Genomic DNA, 23,927 nt, shown 5'->3' with positions numbered 1-23,927 from the left:
GGGCTTCTCTTCAGCCCCAAGTGGCCAGGCTCTGGGCCGTGGTGCCAGACACGCCCTCCATCCTTCATCCTGGCACCTTCTTATTGACTTCTCATCTTGGGTCAAATCACTCTCCCAGGGACCTTCCCTCTGCCCCCAGAGGTCTGTCTGTGTGTCCACTGCTTTGTGTCCCTGGAGTTGTCTCACTTGGGGCACCTGCCTGTCAGACAGCTGAGAGAAATCTGGGCTTCAGGAGGGTTTTTATTTTCGTTCTTTGGTCCTAGGGCCATGGAAGAACACAGCGTGCATCAGGCACAGAGTTCTGTGTTGTTGACGTCTCACGTTTCATGAGTCTGGGTGCAGGACTCAGGCTGTCTGGGCTGGCTCAGGAGGGGTGCTGGGAGGCCTGGCAGGAGGCCCAGATGGTCTCAGTCAGGCACCTGGAGGGCTTGTCTCAGCCCCAGGAACCATTAGCTCTGAGTATTAGGAGGTTTAAGGCCATCAAGATGACAGTAGTGATATCTTTGTGCTGAGAATCTGAGCATCTTTGGAGTTTTAGGAGCTTGTTTAAAAAATTCCATTAGGGCTTCCCTGGTGGCGCAGTGATTAAGAATCCGCCTGCCAATGCTGGGGACACGGGTTCGAGCCCTGGTCCGGGAAGATCCCACATGCCACAGAGCAACTAAGTCTGTGTGCCACAACTATTGAGCCTGCGCTCTAGAGCCCGTTGGCCACAACTACTGAGCCCATTTGCCACAACTACTGAAGCCCACATGCCTAGAGCCCGTGCTCCACCACAAGAGAAGCCACTGCAGTGAGAGGCCCGTGCACCGCAATGAAGCGTAGCCCCCGCTCGCCGCAACTAGAGAAAGCCCACGTGCAGCAACGAAGACCCCACGCAGACAAAAATAAAATAAAATAAAATAAAAAATTACATTATTGTCATACTCTTGTAACTCGAAGTGCAGTCAGTAGTTACTCAGACTTGAGGTATAAAGTTAAAATCTGGTGGCCTAGTGGTTAGGACTCTGGGCTCCCACTGCCATGACCCAGGTTCAACCCCTGGTTGCACAACTCAGATCCTGCAAGCCATGCTGCGCGGCCAAAAAAAAAAAAAAAAAAAGTTAGAATCTGACTACATTTATACAGAGTGTTGGGACAGTGAAGGGAATTTTGAGGCTGTTTGTACTAATAGGTTTAATTTAGCAGAACTGCAGTCAGTTTTTGCAAAGGTTTGTTTGTTACATTAAAATCCAGAGTACTTAGAAAAGGATGTTACACTTGTAAGTTAAATGTTAAATATCTGAAAAATTTTGACCAAGTTTGTAAAAAGGGACCAAACTGACAGCGGACTGCTAAATTTTGTTACTTATGCTCAGGATACGCTTAGGAAGAACCAGGATTTTTTAATTTAATGAATTACTGAACCCTGGACCCCGATAACCCCCGGGACTGCGTGGGTCCGCCCCTAGCTCGGAGCCACGCCCCTGGCTCATAGCCCCGCCCACGGGCCCCCGCCCCCTCTCGGGGTCCGCCGCTAGAGGCAGAGTCGTTCGCGCACGCGCGGGCCGCGCTGCGGAAGCTTGGAGCGTCGGAACCCTTGTGTGGGTCGCGGGCCCGGCGGAGAAGTCCGTTGATGGAGCGGTCCGCGGCGCTGCGCGGAGCTCGGGACGCGGCGCCATGAGGCTCACCACGCGCGCGCTGTGCGGCGCCGCCCGGGCCGCCTGGCGGGAGAGCTTCCCCCTAGACGGTCGCGACGTGGCGCGCTGGTTCCCGGGCCACATGGCCAAGGGTGAGGTCCGGCGAGACGCGGCGGGGCCCACGCTGTTTACCCGGCTCTTCGCGGGTCGCCCGCGAGCGGGGAGGGCGGGGGTCGTAAGGCCCTTCTGCCACTCGGCTCCTGAAGCCTCAGTTTACACATCTGCTTTGGAAAAGATAAAGTCCTGACGTTACTTTGGAGACTAGATGAAGTAGGGGTAGGAAAGCACTTTACAAGTTGTATTCAGCTATTCAGTCACCTCAAAACCTTTGAGACGTAGATCGAGTTTGTTGTCTTCTGCCCAAACCTCTCTGGGAGTTTCTTACCGTTCATTTGTCAAAGTTTGGCCCCAAGAAGACATGTAGGACGGGTCCAGCCCTTCCCCGTGTGACGGATTGCCACGCTCCCCCTGCTCCCGCCCCCTTTGGCGCCTGCTCTGCCAGGCTCGGTGACGGGTGCTCCGCGCGTCGGTGCTCGGGAGGGACGGGGCGCCCGCGGGGGGCGGCATGTGGGGTGAGGTGAGATGTCTGAGGATGTGCATAAATGACAGGGCTTGGCTGTGGGAGGGGAGGCTGAGGGGCGGTGTCACTGCTGAGCCGCAGAAGAGGAGCATTGTTGTGTTCCTAGTGCGGGGTGAGTTCAGTGCCTTGTGTGTGCGTCGTCCAGGGTGAGTGGCTCAGGTTGGTACCTACACCATCGTCATCTCCACACAGTATTGAGGGCCCCATGAGTCAATTAGTCAGTGTTTCTCTGCTTTATAGATAAAGACCCATAGAGGTTAAATATTCCACCTAGAGTCGCCCACTTGTGGAAGTGGTGTAGACGGATGGGCTCTGACCTCACCCTGTGATGTGCAGGTGTCCCTCAGGCAGGGACCTGAACTTTCTCTCCTCAGCCACCAGGGTTGAATTTGAAGGAGACACAGTTATTGTTTAATAGAGCACTGCACTCAGATGTATTCATTTTAGGTTGTTTATGATGGTGTGTCATTCTTGACAGTTCAACTTAAATCTTCTACCTCTCTTAAAAGGCCATGGACCCCTTTCTTCCCTTAAGCGTCCTTCTTCTGTTTTCCAGGGCTGAAGAAGATGCAGAGCAGCCTAAAGCTGGTGGACTGTATCATCGAGGTCCATGATGCCCGGATATCCTTTGGTGCTTGTGACATTGTGACTTATAATAAGCAACACTTATTTGGTCTGTGTCCTGGTTCTGGCACAGAGCTCCTGAAAGTCTTGGAATTTCCTAAGTGAGGAGCTCGTTAAGGTGTCTTTTGTTATGTTAATGAGGTGATTTTGGAAAAGACCCTAAGTCACCTAAGGTGGGGAGCTGGTTGCTGGGGGAACCAACCTTGATATGGGAGCCTTAGAACTTTCAGTCCTACCCTCTGACCTTACGGAAAGGAGAGGGGCTGGAGATTGAGTTCAGTCACCCAAGGCCAGTGATTCATTCTGTCCTGCCTGTGTAATGAAGCCGCTGTAAAAACCCAAAAGGTTGAGGGGTGGGCTGGGGACAGCTTCTGGGTTGGTGAGGTGTCGAGATGCAGGCATAGTGGCATATAGAGGGAATGGAAGCTCCGGGTCCCTTCCCCGTCCCGCGCCCTGTACGTGTTTTCCATCTGGCTATTCCAGAGTTAGGTCTTCTTATAATAAGCCTGATCTAGTAAGTAAAATGTTTCTCTTAATTCCTTGAGCCAGTCTGGCAGACTGATATTGCTAGGACCCAAGGAGGGGGTCGTGGGAACCCTCCTTCCATAGCCCGTTGGTCAGACAGCGTGTTGGTTGTCACCAGGTGACAACCTCGACTTGCAGTTGGTGTCTGAAGTGGGGGGTGGTAGCAGTCCTGAGCCCTTAACCTGTGGGGTCTGATGTCATCTCCAGGTAGATAGTGGCAGAACTGAGTTGAATACTAGGACACCCAGCTGGTGGTGGTGGAGGATTGCTTGGTGGTGAGGGACGTCCCCCAACCCCATTGGCATTGGGTGCAGAACTGTAGTGCAGGGGAGACCCTCCTGAGTCAAGCAGGAGGCATTCCTGGCTGGTTACCTTGTTTCTGTCTACCTCCTCTGGTCCCTGCTCTGGTCCAGTCAGCACCACAGTGGTCAGCGGCGTCACCTGTCATAATTATTGGCATTTGAAGCAGTGGTTCTCAGTCCTTGTTACGCACGAGAATTCCCCCAGGAGGCTTTTGAAAATACCGATATCTGGGCCCCTTTACAGGCCAGTGAACCAGAATCTCTGTGGGGCCCAGAAAGCTCCCCTTTGATACGCAGGTGGCATCGTTTCTCGCAGACCTCTGCCTGGCACGCCCAGGCCTTCCAACCCAGTCCAGGTGGGATATGAAACCTCCATTAAAACGTTCCTGCCAACCAGACTGTGCCCGCTGTACTTGAGGCGTGGATTGGCAAGGTGTAGCCATCTCGCTCAGTATACTTTTCAGAGCCTGCTTTTGTTGTACTTACCTGAGCTGTGTTTAGATTTTCCTTGTACGGCGAAGGTGTTGGCTTGAGAGTCATTGCCATCTCTAGGGTGGAGGGCGAGGGACTGTTTTCTCTTTCAAAGGCCTGTGGGAATTTCTCCACTGTAGGCTAAATGTATCAGTTCGTACAATACCTCATGCCAGTCCGAAGGGCTTACTGGCAGTTATATGTCTGATTATTGAAAAACAACGAAACCTGCCCTTACTGCTCCGTGTGCTGTGATGAGAGGCCGCCTCTGCTCCTTTAGTCCCTAGACGTTCGATTTCTCCTCCAGGTCGGCGCCGTGAGGGAGTCTGGAGGCTCTCAGCGTCATGAATTAGCACAGGCTTGGCTAGCCTCTGGGGGAAGAGGGCTGTTTACGGAAAGTCCCTTTGTTGTGTGGGTGAGGGCACAGCACTTGACTGGGTGCCTAGACCCAGGGCACGTTGAGGCCTTGGCCTCGTAGTAGACAAGCACCAGGTAGGGGCCGAGTGCTCACGAGATGAAGACACAGACAGACCTCCCTCCTGCCTGGGTCCGTGTCACGGGAGGTGGCACTTGGCAGTGAGCGCCAAGGGCCCCTGGCTGAGGGAAAAAGGGCCTGCCCATGGCAGTAAGGAGGCAGGTTCACTGGAGGTCTTCGTGGGAACTCCACAGGGTGGTGGCGGTGGGTGGCGGCGGTGGTCTGACATATGCTAGTTAGGACTCTGTGGGAGGGACTTTTTTTGAGCCATCAGATCGTTCTGGCAACTGAACAATGGTCTAGTCGTAAAACCTTCCAGTGGGCTTTGTTTTTTGCTTTTGCCACCGTCGTTCCTGTTTGAGAAGCCACTTGAGGGCCACCGCCCTGTCTGTGCTCTGCCTCTTGTCCACAGGAAGTGGCGAGGGGCCTGCAGTGGCTCCTGGCACTGGCGGGGCAGGCACGCTGGGGGGCTGGTCTTGGTGGGAGGCTGGGCTGGCCCGAGCTCGCTTGCTCCCAGACTGGGCTTCCTCTGCCCTGTCCCTTCTGAAGGTTTCCTTTCGAAGGTGGTCCAGTCTGCGTAACAAGACGAGGCAAAGTACGTTAATTGGCTGGTAAAGCGTTGAAGGAATTTTGCCTTAATTTGGCCACATCCCACTTTCAGGCCGAAACCCTCTGTTTCAGGAGACCCTTGGGCTTAAGCCTCACTTGCTCGTCCTCAACAAGATGGACCTGGCGGATCTGAAGGAGCAGCAGGTAATGCCCCGCAGGGCCTTCCGCGTGAGCGCCCCTGAGTCGGACCGGATCACTGGGCGGACGTGGTGTCAGGCCGCCCGGGCCCGCCGGCTTTAGCAAACTACCCTTTGTTTAACTCATGATCCAAGTGATCGAAGCGTGCGCCTCCTGTAGCAGGTGGCCGGGAGGTGCGGCCGGAGCCGAGCGCCCCACGTGGCGGCCACTGGACCCGCGAGGCTGTGAGCACGTGGGTCGTAGTTGCTGCTGTGAGGCCGACGTCCACGTTTTATTTCACTTTCATTCGCTAACGTTTCTGTTGCCTCATGAGGTGAGTGGTCGTCCCCCGGACAGCGCTGGCCTGGAGGCCTCCTGGTGGCTGCATTTGCCCCTGGTGTCCTCGCTGGCCAGCCCCACGGCTTCCCAGACCCCTGGCTGACCTGTGGGCTACCTGCTGCCCACCGAGTGATCTGGAAGCTGGAAGGCGGGTGGCCCAAAGCAGCTAGGGGATTTCCCTGAGCCCTGCGGGACGGGGATACAGTGACCAGGCCGGAGGTATGTTTCGCCTTGTCCCTGAGTAAGAGAAACGTGAAGATTCAGGAAATGTTACTTGTGAAGTGTTCTCCTCTGCTTTTCTTGCTGTTATCAAATCCTTTGTAAAGAGTAGGTGTCAGAATCTTGAAATCAAGCCAGTTTTTTTCTTTTGTGGAGCTTTTCCTTTCACAGCAGCAAGAACACGTTCCTGGTTTCTTAGTTGGCTGTGGTACATTGAGTTATTTAAACCCCTGCCACAGGCCTGTAGCACCCGGTTTCCAGGGAGATGCAAGTGCTGAAGCCACAGGGTGCTTTGTTCATTGAGAACCCGAGTGGAAGACGTCGCCCATCAGGACCCTGCCCCTGCCGTGCAGGCTGCGCGTCTGCTCACTGAAATCCCTCCTGCCGAGCGCGCTCCGCTCTGAGAACAGAACCCCACGGGTTTCACTGCAGGGGCAGTTGTCGTTACTGGTGATCACAAGTTTTCAGCTGCTTTGCTTCGCTGAGACTTGGGTCGTATCAGCCATCAGTTGTTCCTGCTCCAAAATGCTGATTTTTGTGGAGTGACGGGCACACTAGGTGGCCTGACAAGGGGACACGGGGGTGGGGGGGTCTCACCTGTGGGAGGCGGCTGGGGTGTTTGCCCCTCCTCTCAGGTGCTGCGGCCAAGGGCTTGGGGAGGAGAGGAGAGGAGAAGCCCCCAGGGTGGCCCTCCGTGTCTGCCTCTGTGGAGTGGGTGGCAGCGTCCCGTGCAAATCTGTACACTTGAAGCGCAGCTTCACGTGTGTCTGTGATGCCTGACCTTAATCTGCGTCCTCATAACAAATAACATAAATGAGTAAAACTAAATGAATTAATGAACGATTTCTTTGTTCCTTTAAGTAACTCAGTAGCTGATCAAAGAGTGCAATACTGGTTGTAAAAATATCAGTCATGCGCTGATTTTGCTTCACGTTACGGCCAGTAAGTTCATATTAACCTTAGTTTACTTAGGGGCTTTTAAAGTATTCCTTGTACTTTGTAATCGGATGGGGCTCAAAGCTTAGTTTCAGTGGAGCTCGTTGTGTGGAAGCTCGTTAGGAGGAGTGGGAGGGATGGTGCGACCAGACAGAGACCAGCGCTGAGCAGTTCCAGTGCTGGGAGTGACTTGGAATGACCTGGTGTGGCCTCCTCTCTCTGTGTCCTCACATGGAGCCAGCCGCCCAGGGCCACCCCGGGGCCAGGCTGCCCTCCTTGGACGTCTCCTCAGGCAGCCTGTCCCTGGTGCTGCGTTGCCCCTTGCGCTGCCCGGTGGGCCCAGCCTCCTCCCTGAGTCCCTGGCCGCTGCGGCTCTGGGCTGGCGAGCAGATCTTGGGCGTTAGCGTGTGACACTGCCCATGTCTTCATTTAGTGTTTAAAATGGAAATTTCGTCTTGTCTCTTTCAGAAAATTATACAACACTTAGAAGGAGAAGGCCTAAAAAATGTCATTTTTACCAACTGTGTGAAGGATGAAAATGTCAAGCAGGTGGGTTTTTTCTGTTTTGTGCTCTAACGCTGTGCTTAAATATGTTAAAGAGACGCCACGAATTAGGCTGTGCTTCTGCAAGAAGCACAGTGTCGGAGACGACCCGTAATTGCTTGGGTCCGGGCACGCTCATCTCCCGGTGCCAAGGGCAGCACGGGCCTGACGGCTGACGGTGGGAAGGGAGCAGAGTCAGCCTGCGAGACACGTTCCGGGGTCATAAGGTGGAAGGGCCTGTGGAGGGTCTAGTGCCTGTTTTCCCAGTTGTATTTGAGAATTTCAGCGGCTGACGTGCATCTTGTTAGCAGGTGCTGGCAGTCACAGCCGTCGCCCCATGGGGTCTGTCCTGCTGGTTCCTGGTGGAGGGACGAGGTGGGGCACAGGCGACCCCCACCTCCGCCTGCCGTAGCGCAGCCTGAACCTTGACGTGTTTGGACCTGAGCTGTCCGGTGCTGGGCGCTGGAGTGTCCACCTCCAGAAGCTAAGGGTGGCCAGTTCCCCCAGGAAAGGGCCTGTGGTCTGTTTCTTGCAGATAATCCCGAAGGTCACGGAGTTGGTTGGGAGCAGCTACCGCTATCACCGAGGAGAGGTTGGTGGTGGGCCAGTGCCAGCTGTGGGACGTCCCTCCCGCTGGGGAGCCCCAGACCCAGCTACCGAGCACAGCCTGGGGAGCCCCCTGTCCTCCGGGTCTCAGTAGGTGGGTGAGCAGGGCCGGTGCAGCGACTGTCCTTCCTGTTAAGCTGGCCTGGGCGTGTGTGGGTCTGGGGGGTCTGGCTGGGCCGCTGATCCCTGCTCTCGCGCCTGCAGAACCTGGAGTACTGCATCATGGTGATTGGGGTCCCCAACGTGGGCAAGTCATCGCTCATCAACTCCCTGCGGAGGCAGCACCTCAGGAAAGGTAGTTCCCCGGGGCAGGCTCTGGTTCTTGTGCTGGGACAAACTTCAGAGCCCGAGACCGCAGCTCGCCAGGGGGTCTTTTCCCACCAGGAGGAGGTAACAGCCTGGCATGCAGTCAGCTGGTGAGACACAGTCATTCCCTTATACATTTTATGCTTCATTCGCGTTCTCTCTTCAAAACTAAATGCTTAATTATAGTGTTTAGTATGTGCGATGACTTTCCTAAACGTTGGTAGTCTCGTCCTTTCATTTATCTGTCTCTGACCCGCTGTGCTCAAGGTGTGTAGGAAACGTGGGGTGCGACGTCAGGCCGGGACCTGGGGAGGGGGAGCCCCAGGCCTGTGTCCTTGTCCCACGCCTCTCAACTTTTGAGACCAAGTCTGCACGAGCGTGTCCTTCGGGCGCCACCCCAAAGCCCGAACAGTGCCAGACCGTCATCTCGGGCTGTTTCGCTGCCAACTGGGGAGCTGTTACAGTCAGCTGTTGTTTTGTTTATTTTTCTTTAGTTGTGGCTTTAAAAAACATCGTTGGCATTAAGTACGTTAAGTGCTGTGCAACCATCACACCACCTATTTCCAGATTTTTCCATCATCTCAAGCGGAAACTCTAGACATAAATGGTAGCTGCCCTCCTGAACTCCTGGGAGCCTCTGGTCTACTTTCTGTCGTGTGGAATTGACAGCTCCGGTGTCGCATAACTGGAATCACAGGATTTGGCCTGTGTCAGGCTTATTTCACGGAGCCTAGCTCTACAGGGTCCACCCGCGTTGTAGCGTGATTCATAATTCATAATTCCCTTCCTTTTTCGGGCTGAATAATACTCTGTGGTGTGGACGGACCACATTTCGTTTATCCATCTGTGCCGACGGATGCATGTGTCCCTTTGTTCTTGTGTTGATTCAGCAGAGGGTGCAGAGTCTGCTTGGGACACACCCTGAGCTGGGCCCCAGGGCAGCCAGTGTTCAGAGCACAGGCGGCCTCTTGGTCAGGAGTGGCCCCACCGACAGGCTCTTCTGGGTGGTGTGGGGGCAGATGCTTGGGACCCGGTCTTGCAGGGAGGAAGGTGATGGCGGCGGGCAGCTCCGGTCCAGACGTCACGGCCGTTGCTTAGCAGGTGCTGGGCCACTCTCAGGGCCGGGAGACAGTTCTCTCCTGGTGTTGGGGGCCCTCCAGGTCTCCACGTGTGTCGTTTCTCATTCTGTAGCTTACCTGCCTGTGTGTTTAACAGACACTGACACCCTCTTTCATCCTGCAGGAAAAGCCACCAGGGTGGGCGGCGAGCCTGGGATCACCAGAGCTGTGATGTCCAGGATTCAGGTAGGGGCCCTCGGCTGCCGGGCCTCCACCGCCCCTTCCCTCTGCTCTGTCCGCCAAGCGCTGCCCCAGTCCTCACAGCAAGCCTGGGGGAGGGCACAGGTGCCACCGCGTCTCACAGGTGAGGGAAGCTGCCCGAGGGCACACAGGTTCAGGGCAGAGCCCGTCCTCCTGGGAGGAGGGCAGCTGCTGGGTTCCTGCTCTTATTCGTTCTCCGCATCACGCGGGAGTGGCATCCTGTGGGGTAGCTGAGAGCTGGTGGCAGTGACGACACTGGCGGGCAGGCTCTGGGGCCTCCTCAAGCCTGTGGGGCCCAGCAGAGGGCCTGGCGGGAGGGGCTGCTTGAGGCTGCTCGAGCGGCTGGCCGACTGCCCTCTGTGCCCACAGGTGTGTGAGCGGCCGCTGATGTTCCTGCTGGACACCCCTGGGGTGCTGGCTCCCCGGATCCAAAGCGTGGAGACAGGCCTGAAGCTGGCCTTGTGTGGTGAGCCAACCCCCCACAATAGGCCCCCAGGCCCCCAGGCTGGGCGCCTCGTGTCAGCCTTGGCCTGGCTGCCATAGAGATGTCCAGAGTTGTGGTGCAGGACGTCTCGGGCAGCGTGTGTGGTCCTGGCTCACAAGTGACACACTCTGCACCCTCTGACCCCACCAGTCCTCCTGGCCTGCCCTGGAGGGGCGCCCTCCTCCTGTTTAACAGGTGGGGCGGGGCTGGTGGGGGCAGGTCAGGCCACGGCTTGGCCTCCTCAGCGGCACGTGTGTGCGCTCACCCTTGCTGCCTGTTCCCAGGAACCGTGCTGGACCACCTGGTGGGCGAGGAGACCCTGGCTGACTACCTTCTCTACACCCTCAACAGGCGCCAGCTCTTGGGGTGAGTGTGGGAAGGCGGGCCCTTCCTCTCCCATCCCAGACAAACGTGACTGAAAAAACAGAACCGTTAAAGTACTGTAGACAGATAGCGTGCAGTCCTTTGAAGTGTACAGTTTAATAGACGTGTGAAAGCGTTCCACAGTCCAGAAAACCCCCCCAGTTCTTATGCTGCTTTGTAGCCCCTCCTTCCCGCCCCTTCCTGCCCCATCTGCTTCCCATCACGTAGAATCTCACGAGTGGAGCCACATGGTGCGGACTCCCTGCTCAGCCCCGTCGTCTCGGGATTCATCCGTGTTCTAACACTGGTCACCACTGGGAGGTTTCATTGTGCAGACATCTGGTTGGTTCGTTCTTGCTGCTGAGGACGGTGTGAGCGCCGGTGTCCCGTGGGGCCCCAGAGCTGTCCTTTATCACAGGGGTCCCCAACCCCCAGGGGACCCGGTACCGGTCTGTGGCCTGTTAGGAACCGGGCCGCACAGCGGGCGATGAGCGGCGCGTGAGCGAGTGAAGCTTCCTCTGCCGCTCCCCGTCGCTCCCTGTCGCTCGCGTTACCGCCTGAGCCACCCCATCTCCCCCCAACCCCGTCCGTGGAAAAACTGTCTTCCACGAAACCGGTCCCTGGTGCCAAAAAGGTTGGGGACCGCTGCTTTATCACCTTGAGGACATCAGGCACAGGTTATTGACTGTCCCCAGAGAACCAGCTTTTGGTTTCATTGACTTTCTGTGTTCTCTTTCTTCCTGGTTGCTGTTGGTTGATTGCTGTTCGGTCCCTGTTCCTTCCTTGTTTCCGTGTTCCTGACTCTCTTCCTGTTTGTGCTGCCCATGGGGAGACGGGCTCTCCCACCACCGCCTGGGCTGCTCTCTTCCCCGCTGTCCTGGCAGCAGCTGCTTCGTGAGTTTCCAGGCTCCGTTGTCGGGGGTGGAAAGCGTCAGGAGGTCATTGGGTTCTTCTGGTGGTTTGAGGACGTGACCCCCCTTATCCTTCAGGAGAGTCTCTGTGTGCTCATCTTTCCTGTCGCGTTGCTTTGAGCTTGTGCGTCTTTACTTTTAAAATGTGTTTATCGGCTGCTTGTAGTTGGGCCTTGCTTTGTACGCAGTCTGACCGTTTCTGCTTTTATTTTGGGTAGCCCATTTACATCTGATGTGGTCACTGACGTTAGGTTTCCATCTGTCATCTTGCCATCTGTCCCAGCTATTCTTTGTTCTTTTTTCCTCTCTCTCTCTGGCGTGTTTTATGATTCCCCTTTGTCAGCTTGTTACCTGTAGCTTTGGAGGAGGTAGCTTTAGGGTTTGTAGAACACTTTTCGGGGGTGTTAATGCCGAGTGTGGTGTGAGGGCCTTTCCGCTCTCCTCACCCTCACCTCTGGGCCGGTCTCGTCACACCTTTTGCTTTTATGTAGCAGACGTGCTGCCGAGCTTTGTTTATGCACGGATGTAAGTGGAGGCTCGATCTCGGCAGTTTCCTCTGAGCCTCGCCAGTCACGGCTCCTTGTCTGTGTGTGGACCCGCCCTCCCTCTGGGGCCATCTTCCTGCCCGAGGGTTTCCTGTGACGCTCACAGTGACGCAGGTTGCTGTTTGTCCGAAGATGTGCTCATTTCACCTTAGTTTTTGAAGGGCGTTTGCCCTGCGTGTAGATTCTAGATGGACGGATTTCCTCAGTCCCGCAGAGCGGCTGTTGTTTCTGATGAGAAGTCTGTCTGTCTGTCTTTGTTCTCTGTATTCATGGCCTTCTGGCTGCTGTTAAGATTTCTCTTTATCAAGTTTTTGAGCAATTTATGGCGCTGGGCCTTCGTGTGGTTTTCTGCGTGTTTCTTGTGCTTTTAGTTCCTCGGGCTCTCGCATCTGTTGTGTAGTTTGTATCACATTCGGATGATCTCTGGCCATTCTTCCTCTCTCCCAGGACTCCACCACCCAGGCACTGGCCGCGGGTGCCGCCGGCTCAGCAGTGCTGGCTCTCCAGTCCCCTCACCCTCTCTTCTGCAGATCTGACCTGCTTTAATCCCGAGTGTGTGTTTTCACAGTGCTCTCCTCTAGATACTGGGTTTGGATCATTTTTTTTTTACTATCTTCTGCATGTTTTCTTAACTTTGTAACCACGGGAACGCAGTTCTAATAACTGATTCAACGTCTGGGAATTCTAACATCTGGGGCAGTTTCAGGTAATTGGTTTTCTGCTTGTAATGGCTCTGTTTTCCTGCTGTGTGTGCCTGACAGCTTTTGACGGGGGGCAGGCACGTGAATCGGACCTTTCTGGTGACAGGTGTCTTTATATTCCTGTTCTGGGACCGTTATTTGGAAACACTTTGGTCCTTTTGGACCTTCCTTTTACAGTTTGTCAGGTGGGCCTGGAACAATTCCCAGGGCGTCCCGCCCCCTCCCCAGCCTGTGGATCTTGGGTTCCGTCTGTCCCGGCTGCTCCCCTCCTGCCTCTTGGGTGGCTCTTCCTGGCCTCTGGCCTTGGGAAACTTGCTCTGCTGACCATCTGAGGGTGGCTGTCTGCCAGTTTCCCGAGCCCTCTCCCTGGGCAGCTCTGCCCTGTCTGACTCGCCTGCAGCCGGCAGCTGCCCTGGTCCCCAGCGCCGTCTCTCCGCTCCGGGCTCCCCGGGGCCCCTCCCTGCACTCCTCCTTCCCATGGCTACACTCTTTGTGGCCTGATGTCTGGGCCTTGAAAACCATTGTTGTGTGAAGTTTTGGTTGTTTCTTCCTTTTTTGTTATTCCAGGTGGCGAGTAGACCCAGTCCCTGTTAGCCCATTTGCATGGAAGTGGGATTTGACATATGTGGGTTTTTTTGGGTTTTGGTTTTTTTTGGCTGCATGTGGCTAAGCGTGTGGGATCTTGGTTCCCCAGTCAGGGATTGAACCCGTGCCCCCTGCACTGGAAGCACGGAGTCTTAACCACTGGACCGCCAGGGAAGTCCTGGAAGTAGAATTTGAAATGTCATGTTTTGCTTGATGTTCGAGGCATTCAGTTTGGACCTCCGCTGTCCTCGGTGTTTCTGGGAAGCGTGACAGCCGACTCCCTGTGGGTGGCAGGTCTTGGGCGTGTGTGGGTGGGAGTCTTCCTTGCCTTCGATCTCTTGGGGACAGAGGGGCCTGCGCAGCTGCTGCTCTGGGAAGTTTGATTTTGGACGCGCATTCCTCGGGGTTGTCGTTCCGAGACCGGCTCCGATGCTCACGTGGGGTCCAGGCGCGAGGCCTGAGGCCCGTCCGGCCTCCCCCACTCTGCAGCTGCAGTTCACATTGCAGCCCTGCCTGCCCGGCGGGCGGTGAGGGGGAGGGGCCAGCGCAGGTGCTGGTCCAGGGGTCCTGGCCCCGGGGCTCAGGGAGGCACGTGTCCGTGGAAGACGCTGGTCTCCTTTGGCCTCTCAGCCTCTGATGTGCCGCACCCGTCCCGTGCTGGCTCTTCCCCCCAGGCCCAGAGCACCAGTCAGTGGGGAATACCACCGTCCATCTCCGGCCAGCCGCCTAGAGGCACCAAGGCAGCCTCGGCAGCAAACTGAGTGTGTGCCAGTGGCCGGGCTGCCATCGTGGGAGGCCAGCTCAGGGCCAGGGGATGACACCGCTGGGAGCAGCAGCCTTTCTGACCGCCGCCCCAGGACCCCGGTGGGGGAGGGGGTCTCGGGCAGCTGGTCGTGGCCACGCGGAAGGCAGGCCCCCAGGTCCACGTGGCGGTCACCCGCACCCACGAGGGGTCATTGGTGGAGCTGCTGACCATCGCCTGTGTGCAGGTACGTGCAGCACTATGGCCTGGGTGAGGCCTGCGACGACATCGCCAGTGTGCTAAGGCGTGTGGCCGTGAAGCTGAGGAAGACCCAGAAGGTGAAGGTGCTGACGGGCACTGGTGAGACCCGGTGGCCCCAGGCTGGGCGCGGGGGGCGGAGCTTCTGGGGGAGGGGCTCTCGGTCTGGGCTGGGGCTGGGGCAGGGTGCGTGGGGCGGCCCCACCCTCTTCCTGTGGCTTCTGGAGGCTCCAGCTTCCCAAATGAGCAGCGCAGGCGCCCACCTGAACGGGCCTGAGGTGGGTGGGCTAGAGCTCCCGAGTGGGGCTCCGTCCTTACTGGGCCCTCCTGCTTTCCCCAGGTGACGTCAACGTTGTCCAGCCCAACTACCCTGCGGCCGCCCGAGACTTCCTGCGGGCCTTCCGCAGCGGGGTGCTGGGCCCCGTGATGCTGGACCGGGACCTCCTGCAGGGCCCCCCTGCGGCGGAGCCCTGACTAGTCCAGCAGGAGGGCCTCGCGGCTCCACGGCCAGGGGTGGGCACCCGGGAGTCCCCTGTCCACAGGCTCCTTGCTGGTCACTGTATACTCCCCGGTCTCTGCTCTAGGAAGGAGGCCATGCCCTCCTGCTGCCCAGCCCAGCCCCTGGTTACAGGGGACTGAGCCTGGGTGTGGACATCAGGGCAGTGGACGTCCCTGGGTTCCTGGCGGGGGGAGGAAACTCACTCATGTTCAGTATCTCCTAAATATTCTCTTGAGGAGAAGCTGGTGTTTTCTCAGAAGGAGTTGAAAGTGTAATCTGTAATTTTAAAATTAAAAGGCCTGTCTCTGTGGTTGGCCCTTTCGTTGTGCACCTGTGCAGCCCCTTGGGCCCCTCACCAAGGAAAAACGGAACGTGAACCACTTAGTACCCAAGGCTCTTGTGTAAGAATCCCGACACGGAGTCCTGGGTCCCGCAATAAGAAACAGTCTCATTGGCAACAGAGTGTTTATTTCACTACTAAAACGTGCAGACACACACGGACAAGAGGTCCCAAGTAGCCGTGGCAGAACCCAAGGACCACCTGTCCCCTCGGTGGCCGGGGCCGCTCTGCTCACAGCCCAGCTGCACACAGGCCGGTGTGGTCAGCGGAGACCCTAGGCCTCCCCACCGCCTCCCAGCACCTTCCAGCTAATGAGACAGCAGGACTTTTTCCCGGAGGCGGTGCTCAGCATTGCTGTGGTCGCACCTGAAGGGGTGCAGGAACATGACCACCAGCTTGCATTCTGGAGAGGCCGGAGGGGGGAAGGGGTGGGGATTGGGTAGGCTGCACCTGGTCAGCAGCCCCGGCCCTTCCTGTAGGCGCCCCTCTAGGTCCTGCCGCCCCGCGTGGCTGCCCCACACCCAGCGCACCTGCCAAGTCTCCTGAGACACCCACCGGCCTCCTGCCGGAACCCTGACCCATAGGGGTGGGAAGCATTCAGAGACTCGCAGCTGTGCCAGACGCCAGATGCCGCTGGAGTCGGGCTGGTGTGTGGAAAAGCTTGACGAGCGTGCTGGCGGCTCACGCTGCAGAGGCACGTGAAGGTCTGGGCCAGCCACAGTCCAGGTCCGGGTGGGTCTCTGAGGCTGAGCACAGCCTGGCCGGGCCCATCAGGGAGAACTGAGTCAACCGAGGGGCCGCCCCGATGGGTCCCCCCGTTCAAGATTTTAAAACGGCCACGCTGCCTCTGAGGCCCCGGCCAGGGCTTGGCCACGACCTGTTGGTCTTTGGGAGCGTCGAGCTTGGTTCGGGAGGACAGAGCGCATCTGGGCGCCGCACCCAAGAATGCTGGCAGTGTGGACACAGGAGGCTGCAGGGAGCTGCGTCCTGCAGCGGAGCGCCTGGGTCTTCGGAGGAAAGTGCTTGGCCCAGGTCCCGCGGATAATCTGGAGACCTTCAGTGTAACCAGAGCCGAGTGCCAGCTGTGGGAGAGCAGAGGTGGCACGGCTCCTGGGAGATGCTGGTCTTGGCACTGGCGTCCATCAGCTGAGCCCAAGGGCCCTGCAGCCCAGGGGCAGGCGAGGGCAGATCCTGGAGGCAGCCCTGCCGGGGAGGCTCCTGCTGAGCACAGGAGAGCCTGAGCCGGAAGCCAGACCCCGGGGCCGTCCTTCCGAGGGACAAGAGGCTATTCAAGCCACAGGACATGTGAAAGAGCTGGGGCCCCAGGCTGAGCTCACGGCCAGTGGACCAGGCTGGCGGCTTGAGGGAAAGGCACCTGAGAGGTGAAGGGCTGGCCTTCCGCGCGGGTGTTGAGTGCCAGCCGCAAACCCTTGTCAGGACGCGCCCTGTGGTTTCTTCAGAGGCCGCTCTGGCCTCGCTCTGACAGCCCTCGGGGTGTGGAGGAAGCTCAGCTTCTGGGCTTTCTTCTGCTGGACAGGTGCCCTCACATCTGGTGGCACTTGCTGGGCACTGGGGCCTGCCTTGTGGCCATGCCGGCCGTGGGTCTGACTGGAGCCCCGGCCCCTCCGGTCCACCTCGCCCTCAGCTTCCGAGGGGCTGCCTGCCACAGCTGCCGTCCCCGAGTACAGGCGGGGCTCTTATCCTGGAACGTGGACCTGGAGCTCAGAGCAAATGGAAAACTCTTGAAGTTTAAACAGATTTTCTTTTTCTTCCAAAATAGGTCCAAGAAGAGCTGTTTCAAGTCAGAGCAAAGTGGCTTTAAGGGAGCCCCTGGCGACGGGTCTCGCAAAGCGTCTGCCCGTGGGGGGACACGGGCACGGGCCCTGGGCCCAAGGGCAGGGGCAAGGCGTGGGCAGTTCCTGTGGGCGAGGGTATCCTGGGAGCCGTCTGGAGAACCACGGGGCCACGTCTGGGCTCACTAATCCACAGATGTGGCCCCCTTCCTTTCTGGAAGGCAGCACACTACAGCCTGCGAGGGAAACCTCTCCTCTCCCCCAAATCCTCAAGTCCTTTGGCCCACTGGGGCTGTTTCTGGGGGGGATGCCACCACGTCCTCAGGGGTGTGGCCGAACCAGCCCAGCCTGAGGGCCCACCTCTCTGCCTGGTGGTCAGCACCGTCCACACCTCTCAAGTGTCCAGGTGGGGTCAGGGGAGCTAGAGTGGCCTGAACAGCTTGTAGAGTGGTGGGCAGCTGGCCAGGATGGTGCAGGAACCTCAGGACACCTGCCTTTCTGGCTGGGGGGGTACCCTAACCTCCAAGTGGCAGGCAGGGCATCCTGGAGCTGAGGGGCCACTGGTCCCCTGGTAGGGTGGGAGGTGCGGAGGCTGGGGAGGGGATCGGGCAGGAGGGGGAACAGGAGGTGCCTCTGGGTCATAGGAGGAGAGGCTGCTGGACTGTCGGGAGTTGGCCACGCAGCTCCTCTGGGCTCAGAGGCCTTGGGCAGTGGAGGCAAGGGGTGCTCAGTGCTGGGCAGCCTCTGTGGTGGCTCGCGGGGCAGGCGCGGGCTGGGGGCAGATCTGGCCCCCGAGCCCAGCCCGGCCTAGGTCCGCAGCAGCCCCAGGGCGCCCAGGGCACCGCCCAGCAGCAGGCAGAGGTGAGGGTCGCCCATGGGCCCCGCGCCCGAAGTCCACGCCCGGTAGCTGTAGACGCTTCGGTTCGTTCCGTTGCCGCCGGGTGCGCCGTCCTCGTCGTCGTCTGGGCCGTGCTCCCCGGGCCCCGCGGCCCTCCTCCAGCTCGAGCCCGCCGCCAGGCCCGCGGCTGCCCCCGCCGCTGCCCCCGCCGCCGCTCCCGCGGCCACGCGCAGCGAGGAGCCGGCGTAGCGGGGCGCAGGCCTCACGCGCACCCTCGAGGCCCCGCGCGCGCCCCCGCGCAGCCCGCCCCGGGCGCTGCCGCGAGCCCCGCCACGGCCGCCCTTGGCCGCGCCGCTGTCGCAGAGGAAGGTGGCCGCTAGCAGCAGAGCCCAGCACGCGGCGGCAGTCCAGTTCATCTTCGTGGAGCAAAACCTGCGGGAGGATGGAGGAAGGGACCTCAGCTTCTGCGAGGCCCAGGGCGCCCGGGGCCTGGGGACAGGGGCTCAGCATTTGGTGGTACATGGGGCCCCAGCACCTTGGAGCACTACCGGACCAGGCTGGCGTGGGCTAAGAGGAGGAGGTTGTAATGCCTGAGGATTAGGGACTCAGGCTTGGGGAGGGCGTGGGCTCTTGTTCAGTAACTGGGAAGGGGCGGCAGGGGGTGAGAGGGTTCAGCACCTGCGGGTTATTCTGTGCTTGGGGGGGGGGTGGTGGAGTAGGGGCAAAGAATGGGCGGTGGTGAGCACCCTCCGGTGGACGGGGGGCGCTCAGGCCTGGGGAGGGGGCCCCGTATTCTGGGCTGCTCTGGAAGGACCGACTCCGGTCTCCAGGGCTCGGCAGGACCAGAGGCCACCCTGGGGTCTCAGGGACCGAGGGTCCCCAAGGAACCAGATCGGGGTCTGGAGAAGGGACCAACGGTGAGACTCGACCCGGCCCTCCCACCCCTTCCGGGGCTGCGCGGGGCCAGAGCCGGTTCGGGCCTCGCGGGCTCGTCACCCTGTGCGGACCCCGCCCCGCCGCCGCAGGCCCGGGCCCAGCTTAGGGTCGCCTCCCGCCCGCTTCTGCCTCGCGCTCCCCCCCCCCGCCCCCACCGCCTGGCTCAGCTGCTGGGCCGGGGGACCGGGATGCGACCACCTGCCGGAGGCTCCACCCTCCGCCCGGGCCCTGTCGGCCCCTCGCTGCGTCTTCATTTCTAGCCCGGCGGGCGCCAGCCCCAGCCTCCCGGTGCGCGCCCACATTCCGCCGCCCGGCCTTACCAGCCACGGGCCTCGCTCGGAACCGCGGCGGCCGCTCCAGGGACCGCTGCCGAGCGGGAAGGACGGAGCTGCGGCGGAGACTGCGCGGAGCGCCGAGCGCCGACCGCCAAAGCGCCGACCGCGGAGCCTGGCTTTTGCGTGAGGCATCCGCCCTAGGCTTGGGGGTGGGCAGACGCGGAGGCGCATCCCCCGGGAGACGGAAGGGAGGAGATAAAGGCAGGCGCTCCGAGGCGCAGCGCCCCGTCCTAGCGGCCCCCCCCGCACCCCCCCCCGGGTCCTGTCTCTCGACAGGACCCTCTCCCCCGCTGTCTTCAGCACCCGGTGCGCACACCGCCACCTTCCCACAGTCCATCCCACTCCACCCGCCCCAAACCCTAACCTCTCCCACCCCACCCTCTCCCGTTCCTCATTTCCATCCTTCCCGGGGTGGGTGTGTCCCAGACACAGGGACCACAGAATGCGACGTCGGACCCTGAGCTCCTGACCGCGGTGCACAGAGAGGGGAGGACGGCTCTCCAGGGCCGAGTCCCAGAGCAGCACCCCCTCGTGGGCCCCCCTCCTCCCGCCCTTTAGTGCCCACTGTTCAGGCTCCTCCGGGGGTCCTCAGGTAGCCCCGCCACCGGTAACCCGACTGCTCAAGCCAGCGGGCCTCCCCGGTCCCGGCCGGATGGGACTCTGGGGCCACGTCTGAAATGGTGCTGTCTTGCTTCCCAAGGTTGGTTTGTCCTCTGGAATCTCTTCCCCTCCACCCACTGACTCTAGGCCTTCACCCCAGCCACTCCACCTGGGGACACCAGGCCCTCTTGATGGTGTCGGAGGTGGGCACAGGGACCTCCTGAACTTCAGAGGGTTGTTATGTGATTCGATCTCTCAGCTTCCATCAGACCCTCGTGGTCCCTGGAGGCTCAGCACCGCTGCTCCACACGTTCTCCTGGGCAATCTCAGGGCCTGTGGGTTTCAAATGCCACCTGGGCCAGAGGGGCAGCGGCCAAGTAGAGAGCCTCCCGCCCAGCCTCAGGGACTGGGCTGCTGTGGTGATGGATGGCAGGAGGGGTAGGGACAGAAATGGGGGTTCGTCCAAGGTTTGCATTCTCTGGTTGAGCCCCCCCCACCCCCGGTCCCACGCACAGAACGGCCCCCAGCGTGTTGCTCACCCCAAGGAAACAAGGGCGTTTCTCTGACGGTATCAGGAAGCACCTGGAAGCCCCGGCGCGGTGTGGGGCCTGCTGGGGACAGCTGCCGCTTTGGCCTCTCAGCGTCCTTTCCCTGTTCCGGTCAAAGCATCCTTGTGTGTGCCCTGGGGAGCCAGCCCTCTCTTATGTTCGGCCCATGGGTCTGACTGTGACTGCCCCCTCCCCTGGTCTTGTGAGGGGATGTGGCATGCCCTGTGGCTCTTCCTGGCCACGTGGACCTGCTTCCCGGTGTAAGGCCCCTGGCCGCGGTCTGAGCTGCTGAGAGAGGCCGCTCTCCTTCCGCGGGAGGCTGTGCCTGGAGCCGTTGCATGCGAGGACCTGTCACCCTCGTGGAGCCTTCACATGGAGCCCGAGGGCAAGTGAGTCGGGCCCTGTGCCCCCTCGACCTCCCGGGTCAGGCAGCGCCACAGCTGACGCCGTGGACCTTCTCTGGATGAGTGCTTTCCGTCACCTGCACTTAGAGGGTCCCCAGCCCGATGGCCCGTCCCTGCCCCCTCATTCTCAAGGGCCCTGCCGAGCACAGGGAGCTTCCAGGTAGCCTTCCCACTGCTTTGCTTTAAAGTGTGAACAGCAAACAGCGTTTATCAGGCATCCAAAGACAGAAAGTCTGCAACACAACAGAGAAAGGCCAAGGTAAAGAAATGGGGTGAAAAAAAAGGCTCAAGAAGTTTGAGGAATTAGAAGAAAACCTAAGAAACAAACAAAAAATATTCCAACTCATAGGCTCAGAAAAGCTGGGGGGATACTATTTATATAAGAACAGGATGCTGTGACAAAGGTCGCGGCTAAGAACGAACCTCTGAGAAACAACCAGGAGAACTGAATTATAAAGGTAAGGAAATTTCCCTGCATGAGCAGCAAACGATAGCAAATATGAGAGAAAGGGCACGGTTTTGGGCTCTGAGTCTGACAGATAGTTGTTCGGAGGAGAGAGAAGAACCAAGGGCACCACGTAGGAGGAGCCACGGGCTGAGGCTTAATTAACCCTTTTCGAGACCCTAAACCTTTTCTCTTAAAATATGTAAGGGAAGCACAGAAAAAAATTTAGACTATTTTATGTTTAAATATCAACATGAAAAATCTAAATAAAATGTTAGCCACTGAGCCCAAGAGTACATCGGAAGCAGGTCGCACCACTCAGGTCCAGGTGCTTTCAACATCGTCAAGTATGCGGACGTGCTTCACTCACTGCTGCACCAAGGGAGAAGAACGCTCATGATTTTCTCAGAAGGAGAATACAAAGCATTTCATTTCTTAATTTTTTTTGGTTTGTTTTTTGGGGCGTTTTTTGCATGTGAAAACGTATTACTATCGTGCCGTCACCATCAAAACTTACGATATCGGTCCTTTCTTCTAACCTTTGCGTTAAGGCCAAAAGAGAGACATTGGCTACTTTGACAACCTACAAGACGACTCCAGGAATGTCACCAACAGCATGATCTTTGCGACCAAATCCAGCAACCAGAACTTCATCATTTTCCTCCGTAAAGTTCAAACAACCATCACTGGGTGCAAAGGCTGGGACTTGGGGGCCATCCTTCATTAACTGAAGCCTGACACACTTCCCTACGGCAGAATTTGGCTGTTTGGCTCCAACCCCTACTGTTCTGAGCACAGTTCCCTTTGCGTGAGAAGCGCCTCCGTAAGGGCTGGCCCTCTGGGCTCTGGTTCTTGTACCGTTTATCAGGCCGCTTCTGGTCTTGTCAGTGGCTACGGAGCTTCCTGGCAGGATGAAGACATGCCATGGGCCTGAGCAGAAGAGAGCCATTTCTTAATTTTTAAATGTTATTTTTTAAATTGAAATACACATGACATGTAACATGTTGTAAATGCAAGGTGTCCAACATGTTGATTTGGTGCATTTGCATATTGTCATACGATCACCATTGTCAAGCGTTTGATTTCCATCAACACTCATCGGTGGGAAAAATGCCAAGAACACTAGTCGTTGAAATGAGTTTTTTAACTCGATTAAGGCTGTATTTCAAAAAAACCCTCAGCAGACATCATACTTAGTGGAGAGCCTTTAAATGTGTTCCCTTAAAAAATAGAACAAGAAAAGCTTCCTACTCTCACCACTTCTGTCGATCAGAGTAAAGTCTGGCCTGAGACCAGGAGACAGCCATGCACTGGAGAAGCCACAGGCTCTGCAGTTCGACTGCTTACCACCCCCCGCAGCTGGGGAGCCAACGACCAGGCAGAGCTGACGAAGCCTGCATCCTCCTGTGGTGCTTACTGGCTAGAGCTAGACAGCAGCTGTCCCTACGGACCGGATGTGCCCTTTCCAACTCACCCCAGTCCCCTCATCCCTGATTATACCCCCAGCTCCAGACTGGGCAGCAGCTGCCTCGGATCGGTTATGTTATACGAAGGAAAGGATGGAAGATGTGCCCGGAAACAATGTGATGTTCTGCGTGGTCCACTGATGTCTTGCGCTTTGCCCTGCAGGCACCTGAGTTCGCAGACATCTTAAACACATAGAGCATTCTCAGATATCTCTCCCATCACATGCCGTGCCTCCCCAGGATACACTGTGCCCCACTGTTAGCTGGGCAAGTCTAGAAAAGAGCACTAAATCATAGAAGTTAATGGAGGAACAGACTGAGATCGACTCCTTCAGACCCTTCATTGTAAGAGGGGGTGGGAGTAAAATGAAAACTGTTAGTACTCTCACTCTGCTTTTAGGTCGGTGACACACACACAAAATCAATGAGAGAAGTCATAAAGGTACTTCAGGAGACCAAGACTGGGTCAGTCTGAACAGGGGGTCACAAAACACGTTAGCCCCCTTCCTTGACTGTTTAGAAAATGAGTTGAGTTCTTAGAGAGAAAGCCACGGGGGTGAGGAGGAAAATGCAGGGGCCAGCCCAGTAGACGTCCTGGGCTGTCAAAAACCACCAGGCTCATCCTCGCTTCGGTTAGGGCTGCTGGCCCACGCCTAACGATTTTGTAGGTGGCATAAAATGACTTTCAGCGGGGGAGTGTCATCATTGTAGAAAGGACAGAGAGTAGAATCTGGCCTTGGCCAACGTAAGACAGAGGGAGAGGATGCCTTCCTCACACCCCTTCATTCTGCTGTGACAAGTGCCACCTTATTTGCCCTTTAGGGAGGCGGAGACTCTGACACAGCCCAGACGCTTCCCGTTGCTCAGGATGATCTCCGACGGGTAGTTCCCGCTGCTGAGCCAGCTGGGCAACTGCAGGGCAGGCAGGAAGAAGTTAGACTTGGGCAGTGAGTAGGTGCCTTCTTTGAAGGGACAGTGACAGGGAAGCCCACAGGTGTGCAGGGGTTCTGGACAGGGATTCTCAAGGGGAGTTAACACTTCAAGCACATTACGGAAGTTCTCGTAGGCGCAGCTACCAAGTTGCTCCACACCTGGGACTTTGACCCAAAAGCCAGCCACTTCGTTCTCCGGAGCTAATACCACTTTCAGAGGATCTTTGAGGCCCACAGTGGTCCTGACCGCAGCATTGATGGTCACGTTCCTGGGAATGACAATGGGGTCAGGTTCCACAGTCAGGCTGTTGACCACCGCAGGGTGCTTCCCCTCATCGCAGTTACCCCAGGAAACGCCACCGAGCCTGGAGAGCCTTCGAGAGGATGTGTGCAGGAGCTGCTGGGCCGGCGAGAAGCAAGCCCAGGGAGATGGGGAATGGGGCCTGCATCAGGGCGTTCATCACAGAGGGTGGGTCCTCACTGGGTTAACTACAAGTTCTGTGGAGGTGACAACGCCTTTAAATGCCTGCCCGTATTGGTTATACAAAGCTG

The 23,927-nt window shown here is 58.0% G+C and overlaps 2 protein-coding genes and 1 pseudogene across 4 annotated transcripts; 1 reads left to right on the top strand and 2 right to left on the bottom strand.

The window, feature by feature from the left end:
• Positions 1-1,495: 1,495 nt before the first annotated feature.
• MTG1 (mitochondrial ribosome associated GTPase 1) lies at positions 1,496-15,047 on the top strand. 3 transcript variants are annotated; one of them, XM_060033798.2, is made up of 11 exons: positions 1,496-1,771; positions 2,816-2,882; positions 5,307-5,409; positions 7,345-7,425; positions 7,955-8,011; positions 8,230-8,320; positions 9,574-9,635; positions 10,020-10,116; positions 10,419-10,500; positions 14,229-14,341; positions 14,580-15,047. In XM_060033798.2, exons 1-11 carry the CDS (start codon positions 1,660-1,662, stop codon positions 14,711-14,713), a joined length of 999 nt encoding a protein of 332 aa, XP_059889781.1. In that variant the 5' UTR covers positions 1,496-1,659; the 3' UTR covers positions 14,714-15,047. The 3 variants fall into 3 exon arrangements, with proteins under 3 accessions (XP_059889781.1, XP_059889784.1, XP_059889783.1); XM_060033801.2 differs by having other exon boundaries at positions 1,540-1,771; positions 14,229-14,319; XM_060033800.2 differs by having other exon boundaries at positions 1,540-1,771; positions 14,229-14,325.
• Positions 15,048-17,555: 2,508 nt separating this feature from the next.
• On the bottom strand, positions 17,556-19,194 carry SPRN (shadow of prion protein). Its single transcript, XM_060033803.1, has 2 exons — positions 18,966-19,194; positions 17,556-18,141 (listed from the first exon to the last, which is right to left on the bottom strand). The coding sequence occupies exon 2, from the start codon at positions 18,123-18,125 to the stop codon at positions 17,679-17,681; it is 447 nt and encodes a 148-aa protein (XP_059889786.1). The 5' UTR covers positions 18,126-18,141; positions 18,966-19,194; the 3' UTR covers positions 17,556-17,678.
• A 4,056-nt stretch (positions 19,195-23,250) lies between these two features.
• Positions 23,251-23,836, bottom strand: LOC132439235 (ganglioside GM2 activator-like; annotated as a pseudogene).
• Between the last annotated feature and the right edge of the window lie 91 nt (positions 23,837-23,927).

The sequence above is a fragment of the Delphinus delphis genome, chromosome 16 (assembly GCF_949987515.2).
Source record: "Delphinus delphis chromosome 16, mDelDel1.2, whole genome shotgun sequence".
Lineage (NCBI taxonomy): Eukaryota > Metazoa > Chordata > Mammalia > Artiodactyla > Delphinidae > Delphinus > Delphinus delphis.
Note: the sequence above shows the minus strand (reverse complement) of the source record. Positions and strands in the feature narration are given on the sequence as shown.

Excerpts from the sequence above, each read along its gene's own strand:
- SPRN (XM_060033803.1), bottom strand. The coding sequence starts at position 18,125 with ATGAACTGGACTGCCGCCGCGTGCTGGGCTCTGCTGCTAGCGGCCACC.
- MTG1 (XM_060033798.2), top strand. The coding sequence starts at position 1,660 with ATGAGGCTCACCACGCGCGCGCTGTGCGGCGCCGCCCGGGCCGCCTGG. Across the intron at positions 5,410-7,344 it reads CGGATCTGAAGGAGCAGCAG|AAAATTATACAACACTTAGA; the intron begins GTAATGCCCCGC and ends TGTCTCTTTCAG. Across the intron at positions 9,636-10,019 it reads CTGTGATGTCCAGGATTCAG|GTGTGTGAGCGGCCGCTGAT; the intron begins GTAGGGGCCCTC and ends CTGTGCCCACAG.